This window comes from Sciurus vulgaris (assembly GCF_902686455.1).
Source record: "Sciurus vulgaris genome assembly, chromosome: 17".
NCBI classification, from domain to species: Eukaryota; Metazoa; Chordata; class Mammalia; order Rodentia; family Sciuridae; genus Sciurus; species Sciurus vulgaris.
In genome coordinates this window covers 45283279-45306677 of record NC_136478.1, presented here as the reverse complement: position 1 = coordinate 45306677, position 23399 = coordinate 45283279, and the positions used below count along the sequence as shown (strand labels likewise).

At 38.0% G+C, this 23399-nt stretch overlaps 1 protein-coding gene across 1 annotated transcript in view; it reads left to right on the top strand.

The window, feature by feature from the left end:
- ZNF570 (zinc finger protein 570) overlaps positions 1–20017 on the top strand; it is a 33859-nt gene extending 13842 nt beyond the window's left edge. The window contains exon 5 of the mRNA XM_079118838.1: positions 14508–20017. Coding sequence (XP_078974964.1) covers positions 14508–15865 — 1358 coding nt within the window. The 3' untranslated portion in view covers positions 15866–20017. The remainder of the gene's footprint in view (positions 1–14507) is intronic.
- The last annotated feature ends 3382 nt before the right edge of the window (positions 20018–23399 follow it).

The following is a 23399-nucleotide window of genomic DNA, read 5'->3' as shown; positions in this document are numbered from 1 at the left end:
CGATGTTCATTAAGGATATGGTCTGAAATTTTCTTTCCTTGATGAGTCTCTGTCTGGTTTAGGTATCAGTGTGATATTGGCTTCATAGAATGAGTTTGGGAGGGTTCCCTCCTCTTCTATTTTATGGAATACTTTGAGAAGTATTGGAATGAGCTTTTCTTTAAAGGTTTTGTAGAACTTGGCTGAGAACCCATCTGGTCCCGGACTTTTCTTTGTTGGTAGGCTTTTGATGACTTCTTCTATTTCAGAACTTGAGATTGGTCTATTTAAATTGTGTATATCCTCCTCATTCAGTTTAGGCAATTCATATGCATCTAGAAACCTGTTGATGTCTTCGAAATTTTCTATTTGTTGGAGTATAGATTTTCAAAATAGCTTCTAATTATGTTTTGTATTTCAATCCTGTCTGTTGTGATATTTCCTTGTTCATTCCGAATTTTAGTGATTTGGGTTTTCTCTCGTCTTCTCTTTGTTTGTGTGGCTAAAGGCTTATCAATTTTGTTTATTTTTCCAAAGAACCAACTATTTATTTTTTCAATTTTTTGTATTGTTTCTTTTGTTTCAATTTCATTGATTTCAGCTCTGAGTTTAACTATTTCCTGTCTTCTACTGCTTTTGGTGCTGGTCTGTTCTTCTTTTTCTAGGGCTTTGAGCTGTAGTGTTAGGTCGTTTATTTGTTGAGTTTTACTTCTTTTATTAAATGCGCTCCATGAAATAAATTTCCCTCTAAGTACAGCTTTCATAGTGTCCCAGAGATTTTGATATGATGTTTCTTTGTTCTCATTTACCTCTAAGAATTTTTTAATTTCCTTCCTAATATCTTCGGTTATCCATTCATCATATAATAGCATATTGTTTAATCTCCAGATGTTGGAATAGTTTCTGTGTTTTACTCTTTCATTTATTTCTAACTTCAATCCATTATGATCTGATAGAATACATGGTAGTGTCTCTATCTTCTTGTATTTGCTAACATTAGCTTTGTGGCATAATATATGGTCTATTTTAGAGAAGGATCCATGTGCTGCTGAGAAGAAAGTGTATTCGCTCTTGGTTGGATGGTATATTCTATAAATGTCCGTAAGTTTAAATTATTGATTGTGTTATTGAGATCTATGGTTTCTTTGTTCAATTTTTGTCTGGAAGATCTGTCCAGTGGTGAGAGAGGCGTGTTAAAATCACCTAGTATTATTGTGTTATGGTCTATTTGGTTTCTGAAATTGAGAAGGATTTGTTTGACATACATGGATGAGCCACTGTTTGGGGCATAGATGTTTATGATTGTTATATCTTGCTGATTTATGCTTCCCTTAAGCAGTATGAAATGTCCATCTTTATCCCTTCTGACTAACTTTGGCTTGAAGTCCACATTATCGGAAATGAGGATGGATACTCCAGCTTTTTTGCTGAGTCCATGTGCATGGTATGTTTTTCCCCATCCTTTCACTTTTAGTCTATGGGTATCTTTTTCTATGAGGTGAGTCTCTTGCAGGCAACATATTGTTGGATCTTTCTTTTTGATCCAATCTGCCAGTCTATGTCTTTTGATTGATGAATTCAGGCCATTAACATTCAGGGTTATTATTGAGATATGATTTGGTTTCTCGGTCATTTGGTTCATTTTTAAATTTTTATTTATTTATTTATTTGACACAACTTGGTTCCTCCTTTATTTGACAATTCCTTTAGGATAATTCCTCCCTTTGCTGATTTGCTTCTTTGTTTTTCATCTCTTCCTCATGGAATATTTTGCTGAGAATGTTCTGTAATGCTGGCTTTCTGTTTGTAAATTCTTTTAGCTTTTGTTTATCATGGAAGTATTTTATTTCATCGTCAAATTTGAAGGTAAGTTTTGCTGGGTATAAGATTCTTGGTTGGCATCCATTTTCTTTCAGGGCTTGAAAAATATTGTTCCAGGCCCTTCTAGCTTTTAGGGTCTGCATTGAAATATCTGCTGATATCCGTATTGGTTTCCCCCTGAATGTAATTTGGTTCATTTCTCTCACAGCCTTTAAAATTCTGTCTTTATTTTGTATGTTAGGTATTTTCATTATAATGTGCCTTGGTGTGGGTCTGTTGTAATTTTGTGTATTTGGAGTCCTATAAGCCTCTTGAACTTGATTTTCCATTTCAGTCTTCAGATATGGGAAATTTTCTGATATTATTTCATTGAATAGATTGTTCATTCCTTTGGTTTGTTTCTCTAGGCCTTCCTCAATCCCAATAATTCTTAAATTTGACCTTTTCATGATATCCCATAGTTCTTGTAGATTCTGTTCATGATTTCTTACCATCTTCTCTGTTTGTTCAACTTTGTTCTCAAGGTTAAATATTTTGTCTTCAATGTCTGAGGTTCTGTCTTCCAGGTGTTCTATCCTACTGGATATGCTTTCTATGGAGTTCTTAATTTGGTTTATTGTTTCCTTCATGTCAAGGATTTCTGTTTGTTTTTTTTTCAATATCTCTAACTCTTTATTGAAATGATCTTTTGCTTCCTGTGTTTGCTCTTTTTACTGTCGATTGGTGCGATCATTCAATGCCTGCATTTGCTCTTTCATCTCATCATTCATTGCATGCATTTGCTCTTTCATCTCATCATTTGCTTCCCTGATCATTTTAATTATGTACATTCTGAACTCCTTTTCTGTCATTTCTTCTGCCATGCTGTCATTGGGTTTTATTGATGTAACATCTAGATTTGTTTGCGGCATTTTCTTTCCTTGTTTTCTCATATTGTTCAGGTATCAGTGGACCGCTGAGATATTGCAGATTTCCTCTGTTGACTTACAATGTCCCTGAAGATTTCTATATATATCCCCTCTTAGCCTTCAGTAGGCTGAAGTCTTGGAGGAAGTTGATACTGCGGTGCTCCTCAAGGAAGCTGCCTCTCTAGGAGTGGTGGCCTTCAGGTGGGGTATATTCCCTGCTAGTGGGCAGAGGTGCCTCCACTTGTTAACCAATGGTCATCCAAAGGGGAACTAGGCTGCGGGCTAAGGCAAGGCCTGTTTGGGCCTGTGTCTCTGGTTTTACCGTCCTTGTGGGGAAACCTCACCCGGCAGGGAAGACTCACCGGTGGGGAGGTCTCGCTGGTCAGTTCCCCTCCTAGAGGTTCCCCTCAATTTACAGCTACCACCTGGGCTGGGCTGCCTTCCTCTGCAAAGTTCCCAGGGGCCCGGCCCTACCTCCTGGGCCTGGGAGCCTCACCCTTCGCAGATGAATCTCCTTGGGCTGCCCCTCCTCAGAGAATCTGCCCGCAGTCCTGGAACTTTCGCTCCGCCCCTAAGTGTGTCTCTGTGCGGCTCTTCCACCAAGAAGCCTCCTAGATCCTGGGACCCTGCTCTGCACCTAATCGCCTGGCTATGCGGCCCCTCCTCTGAGCAGCCACCTGGGGCCCCCCCGTACAATCGCTGTGCGTCCCAGAGACCCGCCGCACGCCTCTTCCTCCAGACAGCCACCCAGTGTTCCAGTGCGGTCACTAGGAGTCCAAGCAACTCACTGCCTGCCTCCTCCTCCCACCAACTGCCCGTAGCCCTGGGCAATCACTCTGAGTCGAAGTGACTCACCCCGTTCCTCCTCCTCCTCCAGGTAACCCCCCCGGTGTTCAGGAGCAGTCACTCTAAGTAGCTCTGAATCCACGTGACCCACTGCACGCCTCCTCTGGGCGGCCGCCCGGAGCTCTGGTGCGGCCACTCGAGACCAAGTGACCCACCGCGCTCCTCCTCCAGGCAGCCCCCCTGTGTTCAGGAGCGGTCACTTTAAGTCCAAACAACTCACCAATTGCCTCCTCCTCTGAGCAGCCACCTGGAGCTCTAATGCAGTCACTGGGAGTCCAAACGACCCGCCGCGCTCCTCCTCCTCCTCTACTACTCTTCCCGGCAGGCCCCGGTGTTCAGAAGCGGTCTGAGTCCAAACAGCTCGCCACGCAGCTCCTCCTCTGGCAACCGCCTATAGCTCTGGTATAGTCACTCCGAATCCAAGCGGCCGCGCTCCTCCTCCTCCTCCTACTCAGGGCAGGCCCGGTATTCAGAAGCAGTCGCTCTGAGTCCAAACAGCTTGCCGCGCAGCTCCTCCTCTGGCAACTGCCTGTAGCTCTGGTATAGCCACTCCGAATCCAAGCAGCCACGCTCCTCCTCCTCCTCCTCAGGGCAGGCCCCGGTGTTCTGAGTCCACACAGCTCTCCTCGCCGCTCCTCCCCTGGGCAGCCACCGGAGCCCCAGTGGTTGCTCCGAGTCCCAGCGCTGTGCTGTGCGGCCTCCTCTACGATGCTCCCAGTTGTCCGAGTTCACTGCTCCAGCGGGGGGAGGGGTGTCTCGCCGGCAGCTCTACTTCACAAAGTTCCCTGCGTTCCGGGACCACCATCCCATCCGGGATGCCTCCCTAACGGGAGAGACTGACCCGGCTGCTTTGAGTTGGTCCCAAGTCTCTCAATATCTCCTCTTTTGAATCCTGAGTCCTGGAGCAACATGAAATGCAGCCACCCTCTAGTCTGCCATCTTGAAACGCCCTGAACTCATCTTAATATGCTTTTCATTTATTGATAGTTGTTTTTTGCCAGAGTTTTGTTTAGGTGTTTCATGGCTATTTTTATAATTACTCCTTTATTTTTCCCCTCATATATTCTTGTTAGATTTTGGAATCAAGGTGGTACTACTTTCATGAATTCTTTTTTAGAAGAATTTGTACAAAATCAAAAAAAATTTTTAAATTTTTTTGTAGTTGTAGATGGGCAGAATACCTATATTTTATTTATTTTATGTGATGCTAAGAATCAAACCCAGTGCCTCACATGTGCTAGGCAAGCGCTCTGCCACTGAGCTACAGCCCCAACCCCTCAAAATTGTCTTTTGATTGTTTGGTAGAATTTGGTTAATCTTTGTGAAAATAATTTAAACTAATAATTCAACTTGTTATATTTTAGGTTTTCTATTTCTCCTACTGTAAATTATGATTTTTTCTAAGAATTTACAGTTTTCAAATTTATTTATTTATTTTTAAGCATTTTTTTAGTTGTTGATGAACCTTTATTTATTTATTTTTATTTATTTATATTGTGCTGAGAATCAAACTCAGTGCCTCACACATTCTAGGCAAGCACTCCATCACTGAGTCACAAAATTTATTGAATAAAATTGTTCATCATTTTCTCTTATCTAAAGTTGACAGGATATGTCATTTTGACCCCTTTCTCCTTCCAAATAGGTAGAAGAGGGCTCACAGGGGTTTATCTTTTTGCTTGTGTTTTCAGACATATTTTTCTTCTCTAATTCTCTGTAATTTATCTTTTTAAATTTCACGTTTCTCTGCTTTATTGAATTTCCCTTCTATTTATTTATTCTAATGTCTTCCCCCTGCCCCAGTTGGGTAGGCTTCAAACCAAGGGCCTAGCACATGCTATACAAGCACTCTACCACTAAGCCCTTTTATTTTTAACTTTTAAAGTAGATGATTCATGGTTTTTGAGGCTTTTCATTTCTATAATAAGTATTTAAGGCTATATGAGCAACATAGTGCATGTGTTTTGATAATGTAATATTTTTTCATTATGTTTAGCTAAGCATCTTCTAATTCTCATTGATTTCTTCTTGATCCATAAGTTATTTGGAGTTTTAAGTTATTTGGTATTGACTTAATTGCATTGTGGTTAGAGAATGTGGTCTGTTCAATATGTGTTCTTTGAAATTTTTGAGACTTACTTTATGTCTTAGGGGCTAATTTAGGTAAATATTCTAAATAATGTATATTTCTGTTCGTTATCCCTAACATTTTTTGTTTGTTTTGGTACTGGGGATTGAACCCAGGGACTTTACCACTGAATCATATCCCCAGTCCTTTTTATTCTTTTATTTTGAAACAGGGTCTTACTAAGTTGCTTATGGCCTCACTAAATTGCTGAGAGCTGGCCTTGAACTTGTGATCCTTCTGTCTCAGCCTCCCAAGTCACTGGGATTACAGGCATACACTACCACAGCTGAGCATAGTTTTTGATATATGTTCATTTGATTAATCTCATTAGCTGCTCTGGTCAAATCTGTGTCCTTAATGATTTTTTTTATCTGCTTAAGCAATGTTTCTGAAAGAGATATATTAAAAATTTCTACTTTGGTGGTAATTATTGAAAAAAGTTTCTACTTTGGTGCTAATTATATAGTAAATATGTAAGTCTGACAACTGGTTCTTTATATTTTGAAGGTATTTAATTTTGTCATGTATTTTTGGAATCATTTCATCTTTCTGGTGAATTTTTCTTTATTGTTAAATTTAGTGATGATCCTTAAATCTAGTGATGATCTAATTAAGCAAAAAAAAATTTTGTTTGTTATTAGAGCAGTATTAGTCTTCTTTTGTTAAAATTTACTTGATAGTTTTTTTTTACTTCTTTGCTCTTATTTTTACGTGTTTATCTTGTAAACAGTATATAGATCAATGTTCTTTTTAGTCCAATCTGATAATCTTTGTCTTTGAAATAAATGATCAGTCAAATTTTTTAGTATTACCAACAGTTTTTATTTTCACCATCTTATTTTTGCTTATCAATTGGTGCTTTTTCAGTTTTTTCTTGTTTCTTGACTTTTCTCCATCTGCTAATTTGAAAATGATATTTCTATTTAGTACTGATTTCCTTAGAAAATTTAACATTTATAATCACTCTAACAAAATCTGAAATTAAGCCTTCTATTTTCTTTCCTTAAAAATGCAAGAGCCTTACACTTTATTAACTTCATTATCCTCATTTCAGTTCTTCCTTATTTTCTTTTAATCTTTTTTTTTTTTTTTTTTTTTTTGGAGCGGGGAGTACCTGGGCTTAAACCCAGAGGCTCTTAACCACTGAGCCACGTCACCAGCCCTTTTCATATTTTATTTTGAGACAGAGTCTTGCTCAGTTTCTTAGAGTCTTGCTAAGTTGCTGAGGCTGGCTTTGAACTTGCAGTTCTCTTGGTGCAGAGTCCTAAGCCGATCAGATTTCAGGCATGCACCACCATACCAAGCTTTCTTTTAATCTTACAATTGATTTTGTTCTATAAAGTTATATTTTGTTGTGTTGTTTAGATATATGTTTGTCATTTTTTTCAATCATTCTATGCCAGAAATTTTTGCCAAGGCAAATTCTTTATAAATATTTTAGAGGTATACTATTCATATTAATTCTCTTGCTATTGTTATTGCTTTGTTCATTTGTGGGGTTTTTTTTGTTTTTGTTTTTATATTTTTTTACTTGTTGATGGACCTTTATTTTATTTATTGATTGATTGATATATGGTGCTGGGATTCGAACCCTGTGCCCCATGCATGTAGGCAAGCACTCTACCATGAAGCCACAATCCCAGCCCACGTTCATTTGTTTTGTATGTTGATTTTTCTGTCTTGCATACAAGAACAAATTGACAGATATTTATGTCATCTCTTTAAAAATATCTTTCCGTACATTTCTGACTTTTGTTGTTGATATTAAGAAATCAGCTCTCATTAATATATTCTTCCTTACTATTTTTGAGATCTTTCTTTTTTCCCTTGTTATTGTATTTTCAGTGTTGTATCTAGATATAAATTCGTTGTTTTCTCGATGCTGTGGATAAAACCCAGGGCCTCACACATGCTAATGCACATGGTCCTCTTGATATAAATTTCATTTTAACTGCTGAATTTGAGATTTAGTATGATTTTTGTGTCTGACCTTTCTCATTATTTTTATGAACTCTGGGTAATCATTGGCTGTTATTTCTTTACATAGTGCCATTCTTCTTTTCCTAAATTTCCATTTAAGCCATTACTAGAGTTCTCACAATAATCCCAGCTACTCACAAGGCTGAGGCAGGAGGATTGCACGTTCAAGGACAATTGGGGCAACTTAGCATGACCCTGTATCAAAAAGAGCTGAGGGTGTAGCGCTCTTGCCTAGCATGTGCAAGGCCTTGGGTTCCACACCCAGTACCACAAAACAACAGCAAAAACTCCAGTTAAATGTGCTTAAGACCTTCCAACTCAAGGTAAATTGATGCTCCTAGCTTCAATTCTTCCTTACTTGAAAGTACCTCATGGAGTCGTTTTGACCTGCATCTTGCCAGCTTGAAAATGCATCTAAAACTATATTTTCTGTAATTTGTGCAGCATTGTAAGCCTTTTATGAACTAGGCAGTCTTGTCATTGTAACTAACCTGCTTTTTTGCTGGACTTCTCAAAGTACCTCATATAAGTGGAATCATATGATATTTATCTTGTTGTGACTGTCTTATTTAACATAAGGTTTTAAAGATTCATTCATGTAGTAGCATATGTCAGAATTTTTACCCTTTTATTTATTTATTTATTTATTTATTTATTTATTTATTTTGCGGTGGTGGAGATTGAACCCAGGGCCTTGTGCATGCGAGGCAAGCCCTCCACCAACTGAGCTATATCCCCAGCCCATTTTTCCCCTTTTAAGTCTGAATTAAAGTCCATTTTATGTGTATACCACGTTGTTTTTCTATTGACCCATTGTTGGATACTTTGGTTGCTTCCACCTTTTAGCTATTGTGAATAATGCAGTTCTCTGTTTTAGATTCTTTGGGGCACATACCCAGAAGTAGAACTGTTAGATCATATGGTATTCTATGTTGGGGGCCGTGCTATGTGGGCTGCGCTGGAATGGCGCCTGGCAGCCAGCTGAAGGTTGTTTTGATCACATCGGCAGTGAGGAGGTTGATTAACATAAGCACACCCAGGTGATTTATCATTGGCCATATTCAATTAAGTCCATGCACACAACGGGTGCACAGGTGTTCCCAGTGCTCCTGCTTGTGCCTGCTCTTTTTGACCTTTGCCGTGATAGGGCAGCTGGCTCCTCGCCTGATCTCAACTGGCGTGGCCCCGCCCTCTGCCTCCTGGAGGGAATATAAGCGGGCAGTAGGTGGAAGGCAATTAGCAGCAGTAAGAAGAAGCAGCTAGGAGAAACAGCAGCTAGCAGAGGAGAGCAGCAGCTAGCAGAGAAGAGAAGCAGCTAGCAGTAAGAAGCAGTAGGCCGCGGCAGAAGGCAGATCATAGAGCGGAGAACTGAGAACACACCTCTAGGTGGCACCCTTTAGTTCACAGGATGCAGGACGCACCTCTAAGAAGAAGCAGTAGAACTCTAAGAAGAAATAGATCTCTGATAAGCGTAGAAGCCTGTCTTTCTCTAAAACTTCCTTTAAGCAAAGTCTCTCTTCCTCTATAAATTAGTGAATATAGGAAAAGTAGTTTATTTCAGTCCACCTTCGATAAATACCTGTGCAATTGTTGCCGCAGGCAGCAACAATTCTACTTTTAATTTTTTAAGAAATTTTCATACTTTCATACTGTTTTCCATAGTGGCTGCACCATTGTGCATTCTTACCAGCGATGCACAGGTGTTTTTCTCCACATCCTCACCAACTTTCTGGTTTTGTTTCATTTTGTTTTAATAGTGGCCATCCTAATGAATGTGAGGTAGCATATTACGGTTTTCATTTGCATTTACCTAGTGATTAGTGATGTTGAACATATTTTCATGTGCTTGTTTGTTGGCCATTTGTATATCTTTGGAGAAATGGCTATTCAAGTCCTTTGTCTGTTTTTGGATTGGGTTTTCGTTGTTGAGTTGTAGGAGTTCTTTATATATTCTGAATATTAATATCTTATCTGATAAATGATTTGCAAATATTTTCTTTGATTCTGTTACTTGCTTTTTCACTCTCAAAAGTTTTAAATTTGAAGTCCAGTTTGTTTAGGTATTCTTTTGTTGTCTTGCTTTTAGTGTTATAACTAAGAAATTATTGCCAAATCTGATGTTATGAATCTTTTCACCTCTTTCTGCAAGTTTTGTAGTTTAGGTCTTCTTTTTTCATTTTGAGTTCAATTTTGTATACCATGTAAGATAAGAGCCCATCTTCATTATTTTTCATGTAGATACCCAATTTTCCCAGAACCATTTATTGAAAAGTGTCCTTTTTCATTGAATGATCTTGGCACTCTTGTGGAAAATAATTCAACCACATATATGAGGGTTTACTTGTGTGTTTCCTGTTCTATTTCATTGGTTTGTGTGTCTGTCTTTATGCCAGGAGTATACTGTTTTAGTTACTGTACTTTTGTAGTAAATTTTGAAATCAGGAAATGCAAGAACTCCAACATTTTTCTTTTTCAAAATTGTTGTGGCTATTCATAATCCTTTGAGGTGCCATATAAATTTCAAAATCAGACTTTCTATTTCTGGAAGAAGATTATTGGGATTTTAATATGAATTGCATTGAACATATAATCACTTTGGGAAGTTTTGACATCTTAATATTAAATCTTACAATGAATGAACAGAGGATATCTTTCCATATATTGGTATCTTTAATTTCTTACAGCAGTGTTATATAATTTTCAGTGTATAAGTATTTCACCACTTTAAATTTATTCCTTATTTCCTAATTTTCTTTTCAGAGTATTCATTATTAATGTATGAAATGCACCTGATTTTTGTGTGTTTGTTTTGCGTCCTGACACTGAGCTATACCTCAAGCCCTGCTGAATTCTTTTATTGGCTCTAGTTTTTTTGTAGAATTTTTAGGGTTTCTACATATAAGATCATGACATCTGTGAGGATAATTTTACTTCTTTACCAATTTGGGTGCTTTTAATTTCTATATCTTTCCTCATTGCTTCAGCTAGGACTTCAAATACTGTGACTTAGTAGAAAGGGCATAGGAGACATCCTTGCCTTGTTTCTGATCTTGGAAGAAAACTTTCAGTCTTGGGCTGGGGTTGTGGCTCAGTGGTAGAGTGCTTGCCTAGTATGTGTGAAGCACTGGGTTCTATTCTCAGCACCACATATAAGTAAATGAATAAAATAAAGGTCTGTTGACATCTAGCAAATATTTTTTAAAAAACTTTCAGTCTTTCTTCATTGAATGTGATCTTTGCTGTGGGATTTTTATACCTGTACAATTTTATTATGTTTCAGAAGTTTTCCTGTAGTTTTAGTTTGTTGAGAATTTTTACCATGAAAAGTTGAAAGGATACAAAGCGTTGTTGAATTTTGTCAGCTGTTTTTCTGCATTAATTGAGATGTGCATGTGATTTCTTTCATTCTGTTATTGTGATGTTTTGTATTGATCGGTCTTCATATGTTGAATCTTCCTTATGTTTCAGGAATGACTCAAACTTTGTCATATTGTGTGATTCTTTCAGTATGCAGTTGAAGTCTGTTTGGCAGCATTTTGTTGAGGATTTTTGTGTCAGTATTCTTATGAGATATCGATTTATGGTTTTCTTAATAATATGTTTGGCCTTGGTATCAAGATAATGCTGGCCTCATAAATGAGTTTAGATATGTTTGCTCTTCAATTTTCTGTTTGAAGAGTATTGATGTTATTTCTTCTTTGAATATTGATAGAAGTCTTCAGGTAAGCCATCTGATCCTGGCCTTTTCTTTGTTGGGAAGTTTTAAATTATTGACTCAGTCTCCTTATTTATTGTAGTGTTCTTCAGATTTCCTATTGTTATGACTTTGAGTTGTGTGCTTCCAAGTATTTGTCCACTTCATTCAAGTTACCCAGTTTGTTGATGTACAGCCATTCATTGTGCCTTCTTGTAATTTTGTCTGTAAAAGTGACAGTAATGTCACTATTCCTGATTTTAATTAGGTCTTCTCTCTTTCTTTCTTTTTTTTTTTTTTAATAGTCATTTTAGCTAAAGGCTTATCAGTTTTGCTGATCTTTTTAAAGCATGAATTCTTGGTTTCATTGTTTTTGTTTTTTCTTTCTTTCCCCTCTACTCCTGCACAGACCTGGTTATTGAACCCAAGGGCCTCGTGCATGTGAGGCAAGCACTCTACCACTGGCCTGCACCCCACCAGGCCTTTTATTTTTTCAAGTATTTTTTTCTTTTGGTACAGGGGATTTAACTAAGATGTGCTTTACCACTGAGCCACATTCCCCAGCCCTTTTTACTTTTTGTTATTTTGAGACAGGGTCTTGTTCCTTCCACCTCAGCCTCCTGAGTTGCTGGGATTGCAGGCATGCACCACTCTCGTCTGACTTGATTTTGCTCATTTCATGTAGTTTATTTCTGGGGCATTTTCCCCATTTGGTGATGGTGGTTGTCAATGTTAAAAGTATCTTTCTTTCTTTTAATATTTTTATTTTAATATTTTTAGTTGTAGGTGGACATAATACTTTATTTACTCATTTTTATGTGGTGCTAAGAATCAAACCCAGTGCCTCATATATGCAAGGCAAGTGCTCTACCACTGGAATATACAATTTTTAATCCTTTTTTTTTTTTTTTTTTGGTGGGGTTCTTCTTTTAAATCTTTTTTTGGAACTGGGGGTCAAACCCAGGGCTTTGCAAATACGAGGCTGATACTTTGCCACTGAGCTATATCCCAGCCCCAAAATATATTTTTTATATTTTTATTTAATAAAAATGTAGATGCATAAACAATAACCTCTCCCATAGCTCCTATGTTCTATTATGTGCCCTCTTTTTAAAAATCACTCGTGGGTTTTTTTTCAACCACCACATAAACAAAATTCTTTTTAATAGCTACTTTATTTTTATTACTATTAATTATTTTTGGACATTCCTTGCCTAATATATCTTAATACCTTGTTTTTTATGTAATAGTATATTTGATTCTTATTCAGAGTAATCATGAAACAAGTTGGTTTGTATTATAACCTTTAATATCATGTGGTATTATTGCAGTCCTGACTCCTTTTTATTTACATTTGCCACTTCTCTTTGACTAACTTATTCTCTTTTGCCATATATTTTAATGTTGGGAGTGTTCTTTTCTCTTTAGCTACACTTATTTTTTCAGATATATGATATCTTTAAATACTCTCTATATGCTGACAACTTCCAATTTTAAATCCTAGTCCACAATTACCTCTTAAGTTCCAGCATCATGTGTCCACTTGCCCACTCTAAAGGATACCTTAAATATGTTTAAAACTGAACTCCAGATCTTCCATACCTTTTTGCCCAAACCTGCAATACCCATCATCCTCCTCTATCATTATTGATAGCTTCCAGTGCTCAGACCATAAACTTTGAAATCATGCTTGATTCATGTCTTTCTATCACATTCCATATCCTGTCAGGATATCCTCTTGGATATACCTATAAAATATACCTAGGATCTTACCACCTCTCCAAACCTCCACTGATGTCTCCCTGGGCTGAATGACTATCATCTCTCACCAGGATTACTGTAATAGGTCTCCTTACCTTTCCCCTTGCTTCCTACCTTAGAGTAATTTCATAATACAGCAGCCTGTACTCAGATCACTCCATCTATACAGAGCAAAAGCCAAATTCCTTAAAAGGTCTATAAAACTTAAATAACCTGGTCACCTTTTGCCTCCTAACTTCATCTCCTACTACTCAGTCCTTTCTAGCCATATTTCTAGTGTGAAAAGGAATAGTCCTTCTCACTGTTTACTAAATACTCCAGGCATGCTTCTACTTTTGAACCTTTTCAAACCAGCTCTCTTCTGCACCTATAGTTAGGTGACTAACTTCTTCACTTCCTTCAAATCTTTGCTTGAATGTTAATTTATGAATTACTTTTTTTTTTTTTTTTTTTGTACTATGTAGTGAGCATAGGTATGCTTTACCACGGAGCCACATCCCTACCCCTTTTTATTTTTTATTTCAAGTCAGGGTCTCACTAAATTGCCCAGTCTGACCTTGAACTTGCCATCCTCCTGCCTCAGCCTCTTAAATTGCTGGGATTACAGGCATGCACCACCACACACAGCTAACTAATTAATGATTCTTACCTTTGACTTCACCAGCACTCCTGATTTCCCTTACTTACCCTGTTTTCCTCTTCCTGAATATTTTGTATCTTCTAATGTACAATAAAATTTGCTTATTTATTTTCGGACTTTTCTAAGAGAATAAAGTCCATGAAGGTAAGGATCTTTATTTTTTATGGCATTGAAAAAGCATGTAGGACAGTATCTGGTACAACCTAAATATTTATTCAATGAATGTTCTTAAATGAAACAGCTATAAGAATGGAGACCATTTCAATATCTGTATTCTTAAAGTAGGCCTAAAATTATATCTGAGTCCAACCATATCCATATAATTTCTTCTCACCCTGAGATTTACCTTACTTATTTTCTTATAATTCTAATCATTCCTCCATAGGTTTCTAAATGATCCATTTCAATTTCGGTTCTTGCCAACTTCAAAACTATGAAAGTCAATGTTCCTTTGGATTTATTTGCAATGAAATTCACATGATTAACTTTATTTTAATACCAAGAATTCCCCAGCCCTTTTTTATTTTTTTATTTTTCTATAGGGTCTAAGTAAGTTGCTTAGGGCCTCACTAAGTTCCTGAGGTTGGCTTCGAACTGACAATCCTCCTGCCTCAGTCTCCCAAGTCACTGGGATTACAGACATGTGCCACCATGCCCAGCTTACATGGGTAGCTTTATAAATGTAATTTAATAAATGATCTTTCTGACACAGAATAGAAGAGACTCTTTTTCTTATTATAACTTTTTCAGGCTGGGAATCTATGTGTGAGACTGAAGAATTAATGCCAAAGCAGGAACTTTTTGAAGAACAGTCATCCCAGAATATAATAGAAAAACTTACAAGCTTTGGCCTTGAGTACTCCAGTTTGAGAGAAGATTGGAAATGTGAGGGCCCTTTCGAAAGACAATCAGAAAATCAGAAGGCATGTTTGAAGAAAGAGACAATCCCTTATGAAGAAGCCCTTGTTGATGAGGGAAAAGAAGAACATAACAAATCTTGGGGAAGTTTCCATCAGGACACACTGCTTCATACACAACAAATAATCCCCAAAGAGGAGAAAGTGTATAAACATGAAACATGCAAGAAAAGCTTAAGAAACAATTTGGTGAGTATTAAACCCAAGAATGTCTATGCAGAGAAGAAACTTTTGAAATGTAATGATTGTGAAAAAGTCTTTAGCCAGAGCTCATCCCTTACTCTTCATCAAAGAATTCATACTGGAGAGAAACCCTATAAATGTGTGGAATGTGGGAAAGCCTTCAGCCAGAGATCAAACCTTGTTCAACATCACAGGATTCATACTGGAGAAAAACCCTATGAATGTAAGGAATGTAGAAAAGCTTTCAGTCAGAATGCACATCTAGTTCAACATCTGAGAGTTCATACTGGAGAAAAACCTTACGAATGTAAGGTATGTAGGAAAGCCTTCAGCCAGTTTGCCTATCTTGCTCAACATCAGAGAGTTCACACTGGAGAGAAACCTTATGAATGTATTGAATGTGGAAAAGCATTTAGCAATAGGTCATCCATTGCTCAACACCAGAGAGTTCATACTGGAGAGAAACCTTATGAATGTAATGTTTGTGGAAAAGCATTTAGCCTTCGTGCATACCTTACTGTACATCAGAGAATACATACTGGAGAGAGACCTTATGAATGTAAGGAATGTGGGAAAGCCTTCAGTCAGAATTCACACCTTGCTCAACATCAGAGAATTCATACAGGAGAAAAACCTTATAAATGTCAGGAATGTAGGAAAGCATTCAGCCAGATTGCCTACCTTGCTCAACATCAAAGAGTTCATACTGGAGAGAAACCCTATGAATGTATTAAATGTGGGAAGGCTTTTAGCAATGACTCATCCCTTACTCAACATCAGAGAGTTCATACTGGAGAAAAACCTTATGAATGTAATGTTTGCGGAAAGGCTTTTAGTTACTGTGGATCCCTTGCCCAGCATCAAAGAATTCATACCGGAGAGAGACCCTATGAATGTAAAGAATGCAAGAAAACCTTCAGGCAGCATGCACACCTTGCTCATCATCAGAGAATTCACATTGGGGAATCCCTCTCACCACCCAATCCAACCAATCACCAAGTCTTATAAATCCAATCTCCTAAATAGTTCTGGAACTTTTTAATGTTGTTACCTTAAGTCTAGGGTTCATCTCACATAGATCAGTGTCACAGCTTTCTAATGGGTATTCCAGTATTCCCTTTTGCTACCCTTAAATCCATTTTCCATAATGCACCCAAATTGATGTTTTAAAGTTTTAAGAATTAACATAGTTCTAGTTAAAACAGTTTTTTTACTAGCTATTGTTCTTAAACTAATATCCACAGCCTTTTAAATTGTCAGTGAGACTCTCCATTATCTGGTTCTTACATACCACGCAGCCTTATTTTAGTCCAGTCTCTTCTAGGCACTAGGTACTTCCGAGGACTAAGAACTTAGATTTTGGAAAATCACTACTAATGGCATTGTGTGACTTTGAACAACTTGTTTGACTTATCTAAACCTCAGGATTTTTTCTTTCATTCTTTAAATAGGGATGATAAAAGATACTATATTGTAAAAATGTGAGCATTAAATGAAATTGTCTGTTGTAAATTGATGCTTATTAAATGAGGAATTTGCATGTAAAGTACTTCACATAGTATGTCAACTATAGCAGATAACCTAATATGTATTGGGTGCCTATTATGCAAGAGGCTTTGTTATACGTAACTCATATGTTAACTCATTCAATCCCACACTGAAAACAATATTCATTAGTGGACAAGGTAGACAGTATCCCCGGAAAACATCAGATCAAAGTTGGAAAAACATAAAAATTTTAGAACATAAGGGAGTCTTTGTACTCCAAGTGAATAATCAATATAGACACAGGTAGTAGAATTATTATAACCAGTTTTAGAAAGTTTCTAAAGAGAATGACTTGTATAAACACTAAAATAAAATAAGGATTCACTGGAAAGAATACAAAACTTAAATTTAGGTCTAGGAAATAATAGAAATGATTACAATTAATTCTTTAAAAAAATTCATAGGTGCCATTAAAAAAGCACCAAACCAACTGATTGTATGGGTGAATTCAGGTAATTTTAAAAACATATAAATTGTCTTATACAACACAAAAAAATGTAAAGTTTTTAAGTTTTTATCCAGTGGATTTCAAAATTGGAATCAAATTTGAAAGGTAATCAAATGAGGAAAACAATAGGCCAATATAGATATATATGTTTTCATTGAGTGAGTATGGAGTAGCTAGTATTTGCTAGATACTATTTGAGGCATGAGAAGACAACATTGAACAATGTGAAAATCATGTGCTCAATGGAGTTAAATTCCAGAGGCTGAGACAGTTATATTACTACTTAAATATAAAACAATAGATTTTCTAATCCCAGAAAACTGAAGAATAACAAGAAAATATAGCCTAGACTGAAAAGACTCAACCTAACAAAGTTAGCTGTTCTTCCTAATTCATGAATTCATTGCAATTCCAGCTAGAATTCCTCAATGGACCCATTAGCCCTTTAATTTTACAAGTTGTTCTGAAATTTACTTATGAAATATAAACCCTTTTTTCTTTCTTTCTTTCTTTCTTTTTTGTACTGAGATTGAATCCAGGTAACCACTGAGCCATATCCCCAGCCCTTTTTATTTTTTATTTTGAAACACATCTCACTAATTTGCTTAAGGCCTCACTAAATTGCTGAGGCTGGCTTTGAACTCTGAATCTTCTTGCCTCAGCCTCCCTAGTCGGGGATTACAGCTGTGCGCCACTGCACCTGGCTGAAGTGTAAATTCTTTTTTTTATTTTTATAATTTTTTAATATCATTTGTTTAGTTGTCAGTGGACCTTTTTATTTTTATTTTATTTATGTGGTGCTGAGAATCGAACACAGTGCCTCACACATGCTAGGCGAGTGCTCTACCCCTGAGCCACAACCCCAGCCCTGAAGTGTAAATTCTTAAGAACAGCAAGCAAATTATTGAATCTAATATATTTTTAAAAACTTTGCATATGTTAATGATGATTCACACCAGAGAAAGGATTTTGGGAGCATTAGGAAAATTGACTTTATACGTCATTACTAGTAAGGGACTTGCAAAATGGAACCACAATGAACTGTTTTAAATCACAGTGTCAATTACTGGAAAGATGTAAAGCTTTAGGAGCATTCATACAATGCTATTGGAAGTGCTTGTATTTAACCAAAATTGGCATTATCTAGTAAAGATGAGGATTTAATCTTTGACCCAGCATTTCCTCTATCTCCTCATGTCTCAGGGAGGTACCCATGAAGGCCCTCTGAAGCATTGTTTGTGAGAATGAAAAACCAAAAGCAAATAATCATTACACTGAATAGAAGTTACAATGCAAGTTAAAATGGATAAATCTCAAAAATAGTATTAATGAAATTGAAGTAGAGAGTATTTTGTATGATAGAGTATGACATATTTATACAAAGCTTGAAAATATGTAAATCAATGTTACTTATATTTTTCATGACTAAATATAGGAAGAATGTAAATGCATTCATGGAAATAATCATCCAACCTGGAACAGGTGATCTCTAGGATGGAAGAAAAATGAAATTGGGGAAAGGATGCAGTGGGAAATCTCTTTATGTATTTCTTTTTAAAATAAGCAAATAGTTATTAAAATTTGAGAAAGCTGGTTGTGGGTTTATGGGTGGTTTCTAATTCTCTGTGTCTATTTATTTCATAATAAAAAATAAAGAGTAGATGATGTTTGCTTTTGTCAGCTATCTCCTTACTATGCCTCTGTCATGTCTGTGGTGTTCTCACATTCACCATTTTCTTCAAAAAGAAGTTCACATATAATCAATTCCCAGAGGCAACCACAGTTGACAATTTGAAGACTTCTTCCCTATTTGAGATTTTTTATAAATTCTAAGGCTTTTATAAAGCCTAAGAGCTTTGTAAGCCTCGTTAGCTTTCCCATTATCATTTTAATGTTTACAGCGCCCTATTCTGTACGCACCATGACTTATTAATTTCCTTTCGTGCCAGCTTAAATACCTAGAACTGTAATGGGTCAATTACCATCCTTTCTGAAATCATTTTTTCCCAAATGGAAAAGGGGATGATTCTACCTTTGACTTAGAGCTGTTGCATGGAATCATAATACACTTTAATTCCTAGCAGTACTTAATGGTAGTTATATTAATATTTTATAAAATATTTGGGGAGTGGCGAAAGAAAACTGTGGCAGGGAAATGGTATGAGGCCATTACAGTAGAAGCAGGGGGTAGAGACAAATTCACTTCAGATGGTGGGTCCCATACAAGAATGAAGACACACAGTAACTGGATTAAAAGATGTATGCCTAAATTAACTTAGTCACTGCAGTCATAATCAATATCGAGATTTTGACAGTCTAACATTTTTCACAATATTTTTGTTTACAAGTTAAATGGAAAAAGAAGCAATTAAGAATACTGAAGAAATTACAACTGAATTTGAGAGGCTCTAGAACTAATAACCCGAATAATTGAGATTATCAAGAGGACCAAGGATTTCACATCCAGTCAAGTTGTCCATCTAGTTATTAGGCTTTATTAAAAGATTTTTCCATATTTTTATACATAATGGTGGAATTTGCTGTTACATAATGGCACATGCACATGATGATAACAATATAATTTAGCCAATATCATTCCCCAGTATTTTGCCTTTTCCTCTCCTCCTTCCCCTAGTCCTCCTTTTCTGAACTGATCTGCCTTTGATTTTCATGAAATCTCCCTTCACACGTACATACGCTTTTCCTTTTTCATTTCTAGCTTCCACATAAGAGAGAACATATGACTCCACATTTTGAGTTTGGTTTTCCTGCAAATGACACAATTTAATTCTTTATGTATACCACATTTTCTTTTTTTCTTTTTTCTTTTATTCTTTTTAGTTATATCACATTTTCTTTATCTAGTCATTCACTGACAGACACTTAAGCTCATTCCATAATTTGGCTATCGTGAAATGTGCTGCCATACACATGGGTTTAAACGTGGGTATAAACATGGCTATCAACAGAGAAGACTGGAAATTACTTAAGAACTTACAGCTAGGTATGGTGGTGCATATCTTTAATTCCAGCAACTCGGAGGTTGAGACAAGAGGACTACAAGTTCAAGGGCACCTCAGCAACTTAGGCCCTCAGCAACTCAGTGAGACCCTGTCTCAAAATAAAATATAGGGCTGGGGTTGTAGCTCAGTGGTAGAGCACTTGCCTAGCATGTGTAAGGCACTGGATTCACTCCTCAGCACCGCATAAAAATAAATAAAATAAAGGTGTCCATCTACAAATAAAAATTTAAAAATTAAAAAAAGAGGACTGGGGATGTAAGTGAGTGCTAAAGTACCCCTGGGTTCATTCCTCAGTACCAATAGAAAGAAAATTACATATATCACTTATGATAACATTTCATTTAGTCATTGGGCTGTCCTTAGCAAGGGAGAATGGGAAATTTGGTACACCAGTAAAATAGAATAACATATAGCTGTAATATCTTTCATGGGCCTTAATTTGTGTTATGAACAATTAAATAAGACTTCTCAATTACGGGACAAAATTCTTGGGGATCAGTTCCATTAGTGTTTCTTTATCCACATATATTTTTAATAACTTCATAAATAAGATGATCTTACTGAGCAGTGGTGTGGAGACCTGTCCAGCTACTGAGTGGCTGAGGCAGGAGGATCACGAACTGGAGGCCAGTCTGGGCAATGCAGCCAGAATTCTGTCTCAAAAGCAAACAAAATGATCACAGTGTTCTGGGTCCCATACCTTCTGTATGAAATGTGAATCTTGATCTCAGTGCCCAATCAGGTCTGTATGATTCACCTATAATGTGATGATTAATTCAAAATGCAGTCATCCTCAGACTTCTAATCAAGGTTGTTTGCCATTTCCTCTGCCCTTTTTTTTTTCATTCTTTAGTGATATCCAGTCCCTGTTTCTTTGCATGTGACTGCCTACATGCTCTGAAATTTTTGTCTCCCCATTTTCACTAAGAAATGAGGCAATAGTGGTCTGGTGGCTGTAGTGCCAGGTCTCTCCTTTGAGACACCTCCATTTTCTTCCTTGTGAGCTTCTAAGACCTTAGAATGACCTTCAGCACAACACCTCCTGTGGTTCCAGGTATGGTTTTCTTTGTCATGAGGTTTCTTGGGGCAGGAGGTTGTCCTAACTGCTGGTGGAAAGCGGGCCTTGGTACCACCCTAAGACTTGAACAACAAAGTGCTGCTCCTGAAGCACACTCCCGCCCCCTCTCTGGGTTGCCGTTGCTCTTGGGCCGCAAAATATTGCTATACTTCGTACTTCTGTTTGTACTCGTGCACCTTTTCATTTCACTCTAGACTCTTCTCAGATACAAGGGCCCCTGGGGTTTGAGGCCAGGGCCAGGGTGGACCAGGCCCATCTTGAAGTGATGAACTGAACTCAGAGTCAAGAAGTTCTTGGTAAACAATTTCACCTGGGATTTGGGAATCTTCTCAATGTTTGGGCCCATTCTCTGCCTAATCCAGTATCATCCAAGACCCCAATTCCATCCATTGTGGAATCAGTTCCACCGAATACTCAGGCATGCCCACCTCACGTGAAACTCTGCCACCACCAGGTCCAGGTAGCAACCCAGAGGTCTGGTAGATTGGGTTCCAAGGGGGGCAAGTCTGGGCACCCGCCCTGGGGACTGCCACACCATATCTCCACCTGCCCGATGGCAGCCTGCTGTGAACGGGCTCCCTGCAGTTCAGGCCGGCCCTGCCTCTGTGCATGCTTGCATGTGCCTTGACCATGATCACGAGCTGGCAGTCACAGTGAACACAGTGTTGCCCAGAGATGTGTCTCTTAGGACTTGGGGAGCAGGAACCTTCTTAGGCTGCTAGGCTGAAGAAGTAGAGTCTGGAGCCCTGGCCACACCGGATGGCTGGCTGGCTGAGCCCCGCCTTGAGTGTGCTCCTGCAGGAGTCTGCCTTGCGACAGGGAGGACAGGACTGCCTATATTCCTGAGGGCTGCTCTGATCCCTAAGGCTCTACTCCAGGAGTCGATTTTGTCTGGATTTGTTAAGGCCTGGTTAATCAGGTGCTGCCTAGGACAGGTAGGAATAGGAAGCTCCCCCCTCATTCTGAGGGGCAACCTTTCCTAAAAGATGACAACCCCTCTGCCTCCAGACAAAAATTTCATTTTAGAAGAGATGTGCCAGAAGGCAAGGAAGGTGCTCTTGATTTTATTCTCTACTTTCTCTATGGTAATGTGTAGCCTAACCACAGAACCTATACAATGATGGAGAAAAGAAGAGTAACTGCAGGACATTCTTTGGGACAGGGTTTTTTTGTTTTGTTTTGGTGTCAGGGATTGCTCAGGGGCACTCGACCACTGAGCCACCTCCCCAGCCCTATTTTGTATTTTACTCATAGACAGGGTCTCACTGAGTTGCTTAGCACCTAGCCATTGTTGAGGCTGGCTGTGAACCCGCAATCCTCCTGCCTCCCAGGTCTTTAGGATTACCAGTGTGCCTGGCAGGAGAACATTCTTATGAACTAACACTTCATGGAAAATTTACCAGTCCAGGATCCACATGGTTGCCTCAAGTGATTTCTAGTGCCTGACCTCCAGCCTTTATTATCTCCTATGCCCCCTTTAAATGATGACAATGTCCAGGGTCACCACATCTGGTTCTATAGGCTTGGACTTGTGCACATCAGGCCAAGGGAGCAAGTGAGAAGAGATTGTCTGTGCAGGCTGGGTTAGACTATAGCCTTCAATTTGCTGAGCCACAAATCCTTGAAACTAAGTCTGCAGAGAGGGCTCCTTTCTCAAGTCCCTCTGCCTAAAGAGGACACTCATAAGCACTAAGTGCTGAAGTGATGACAGCCTTGGCAGTGTCCCATCTTTCCCCAGACTATGATAAAGGCTATCACTTCTTCTCTCACCGCTTCTCTGCTTCCTGGCCCACATTATCACTCAATACTTGGAACACTTTACATTTTCATTTAAAAATTAGTGTATAATTTACATATAATAAATGCACAAATCATAAGTGTTCACTCTGGTAAGTCTTGACAATATATAGATGCATGAAATCACCACCCTAAACAGGATGTAGAATATTTTTATCACTTCCCTTCATTTCCTTCTGAGTCAATAGCTCCTAGAGTTGACTGCTTTGTGCCTTTTTTTTTTTTTTTTTTTTTTTTTTTAGTTGTATTTGGACACAGGACCTTTATTTTTTTAATGTGGTGCTTAGGATCGAACCCAGTGCCTCCCATGTGTGAGGCAAGAGCTGTACCACTGAGCCACAACCCCAGCCCCTACTTCGTGTTTTTTAATTCAATAGTTTTGTCTATTCTTGAGCATGTCAAAAATGAAATCAGACATTGTATACGATATTTTAAAAATATTTTTTATCTTTTAGTTGCAGATGGACACATTTATTTTTCTGTGGTGCTGAGGATTGAACCCATTGCCCCATGCATGCTAGGCAAGCACTCTACCACTGAGCGGCAACCTCAGCCCCATTGTATACTATTTTATAAACATTCTTCTTTTACTCCTGTCCTTTATCCAGGCATTCTCCTTCCCCATCCACACCTCAGCTCCTGAGTACT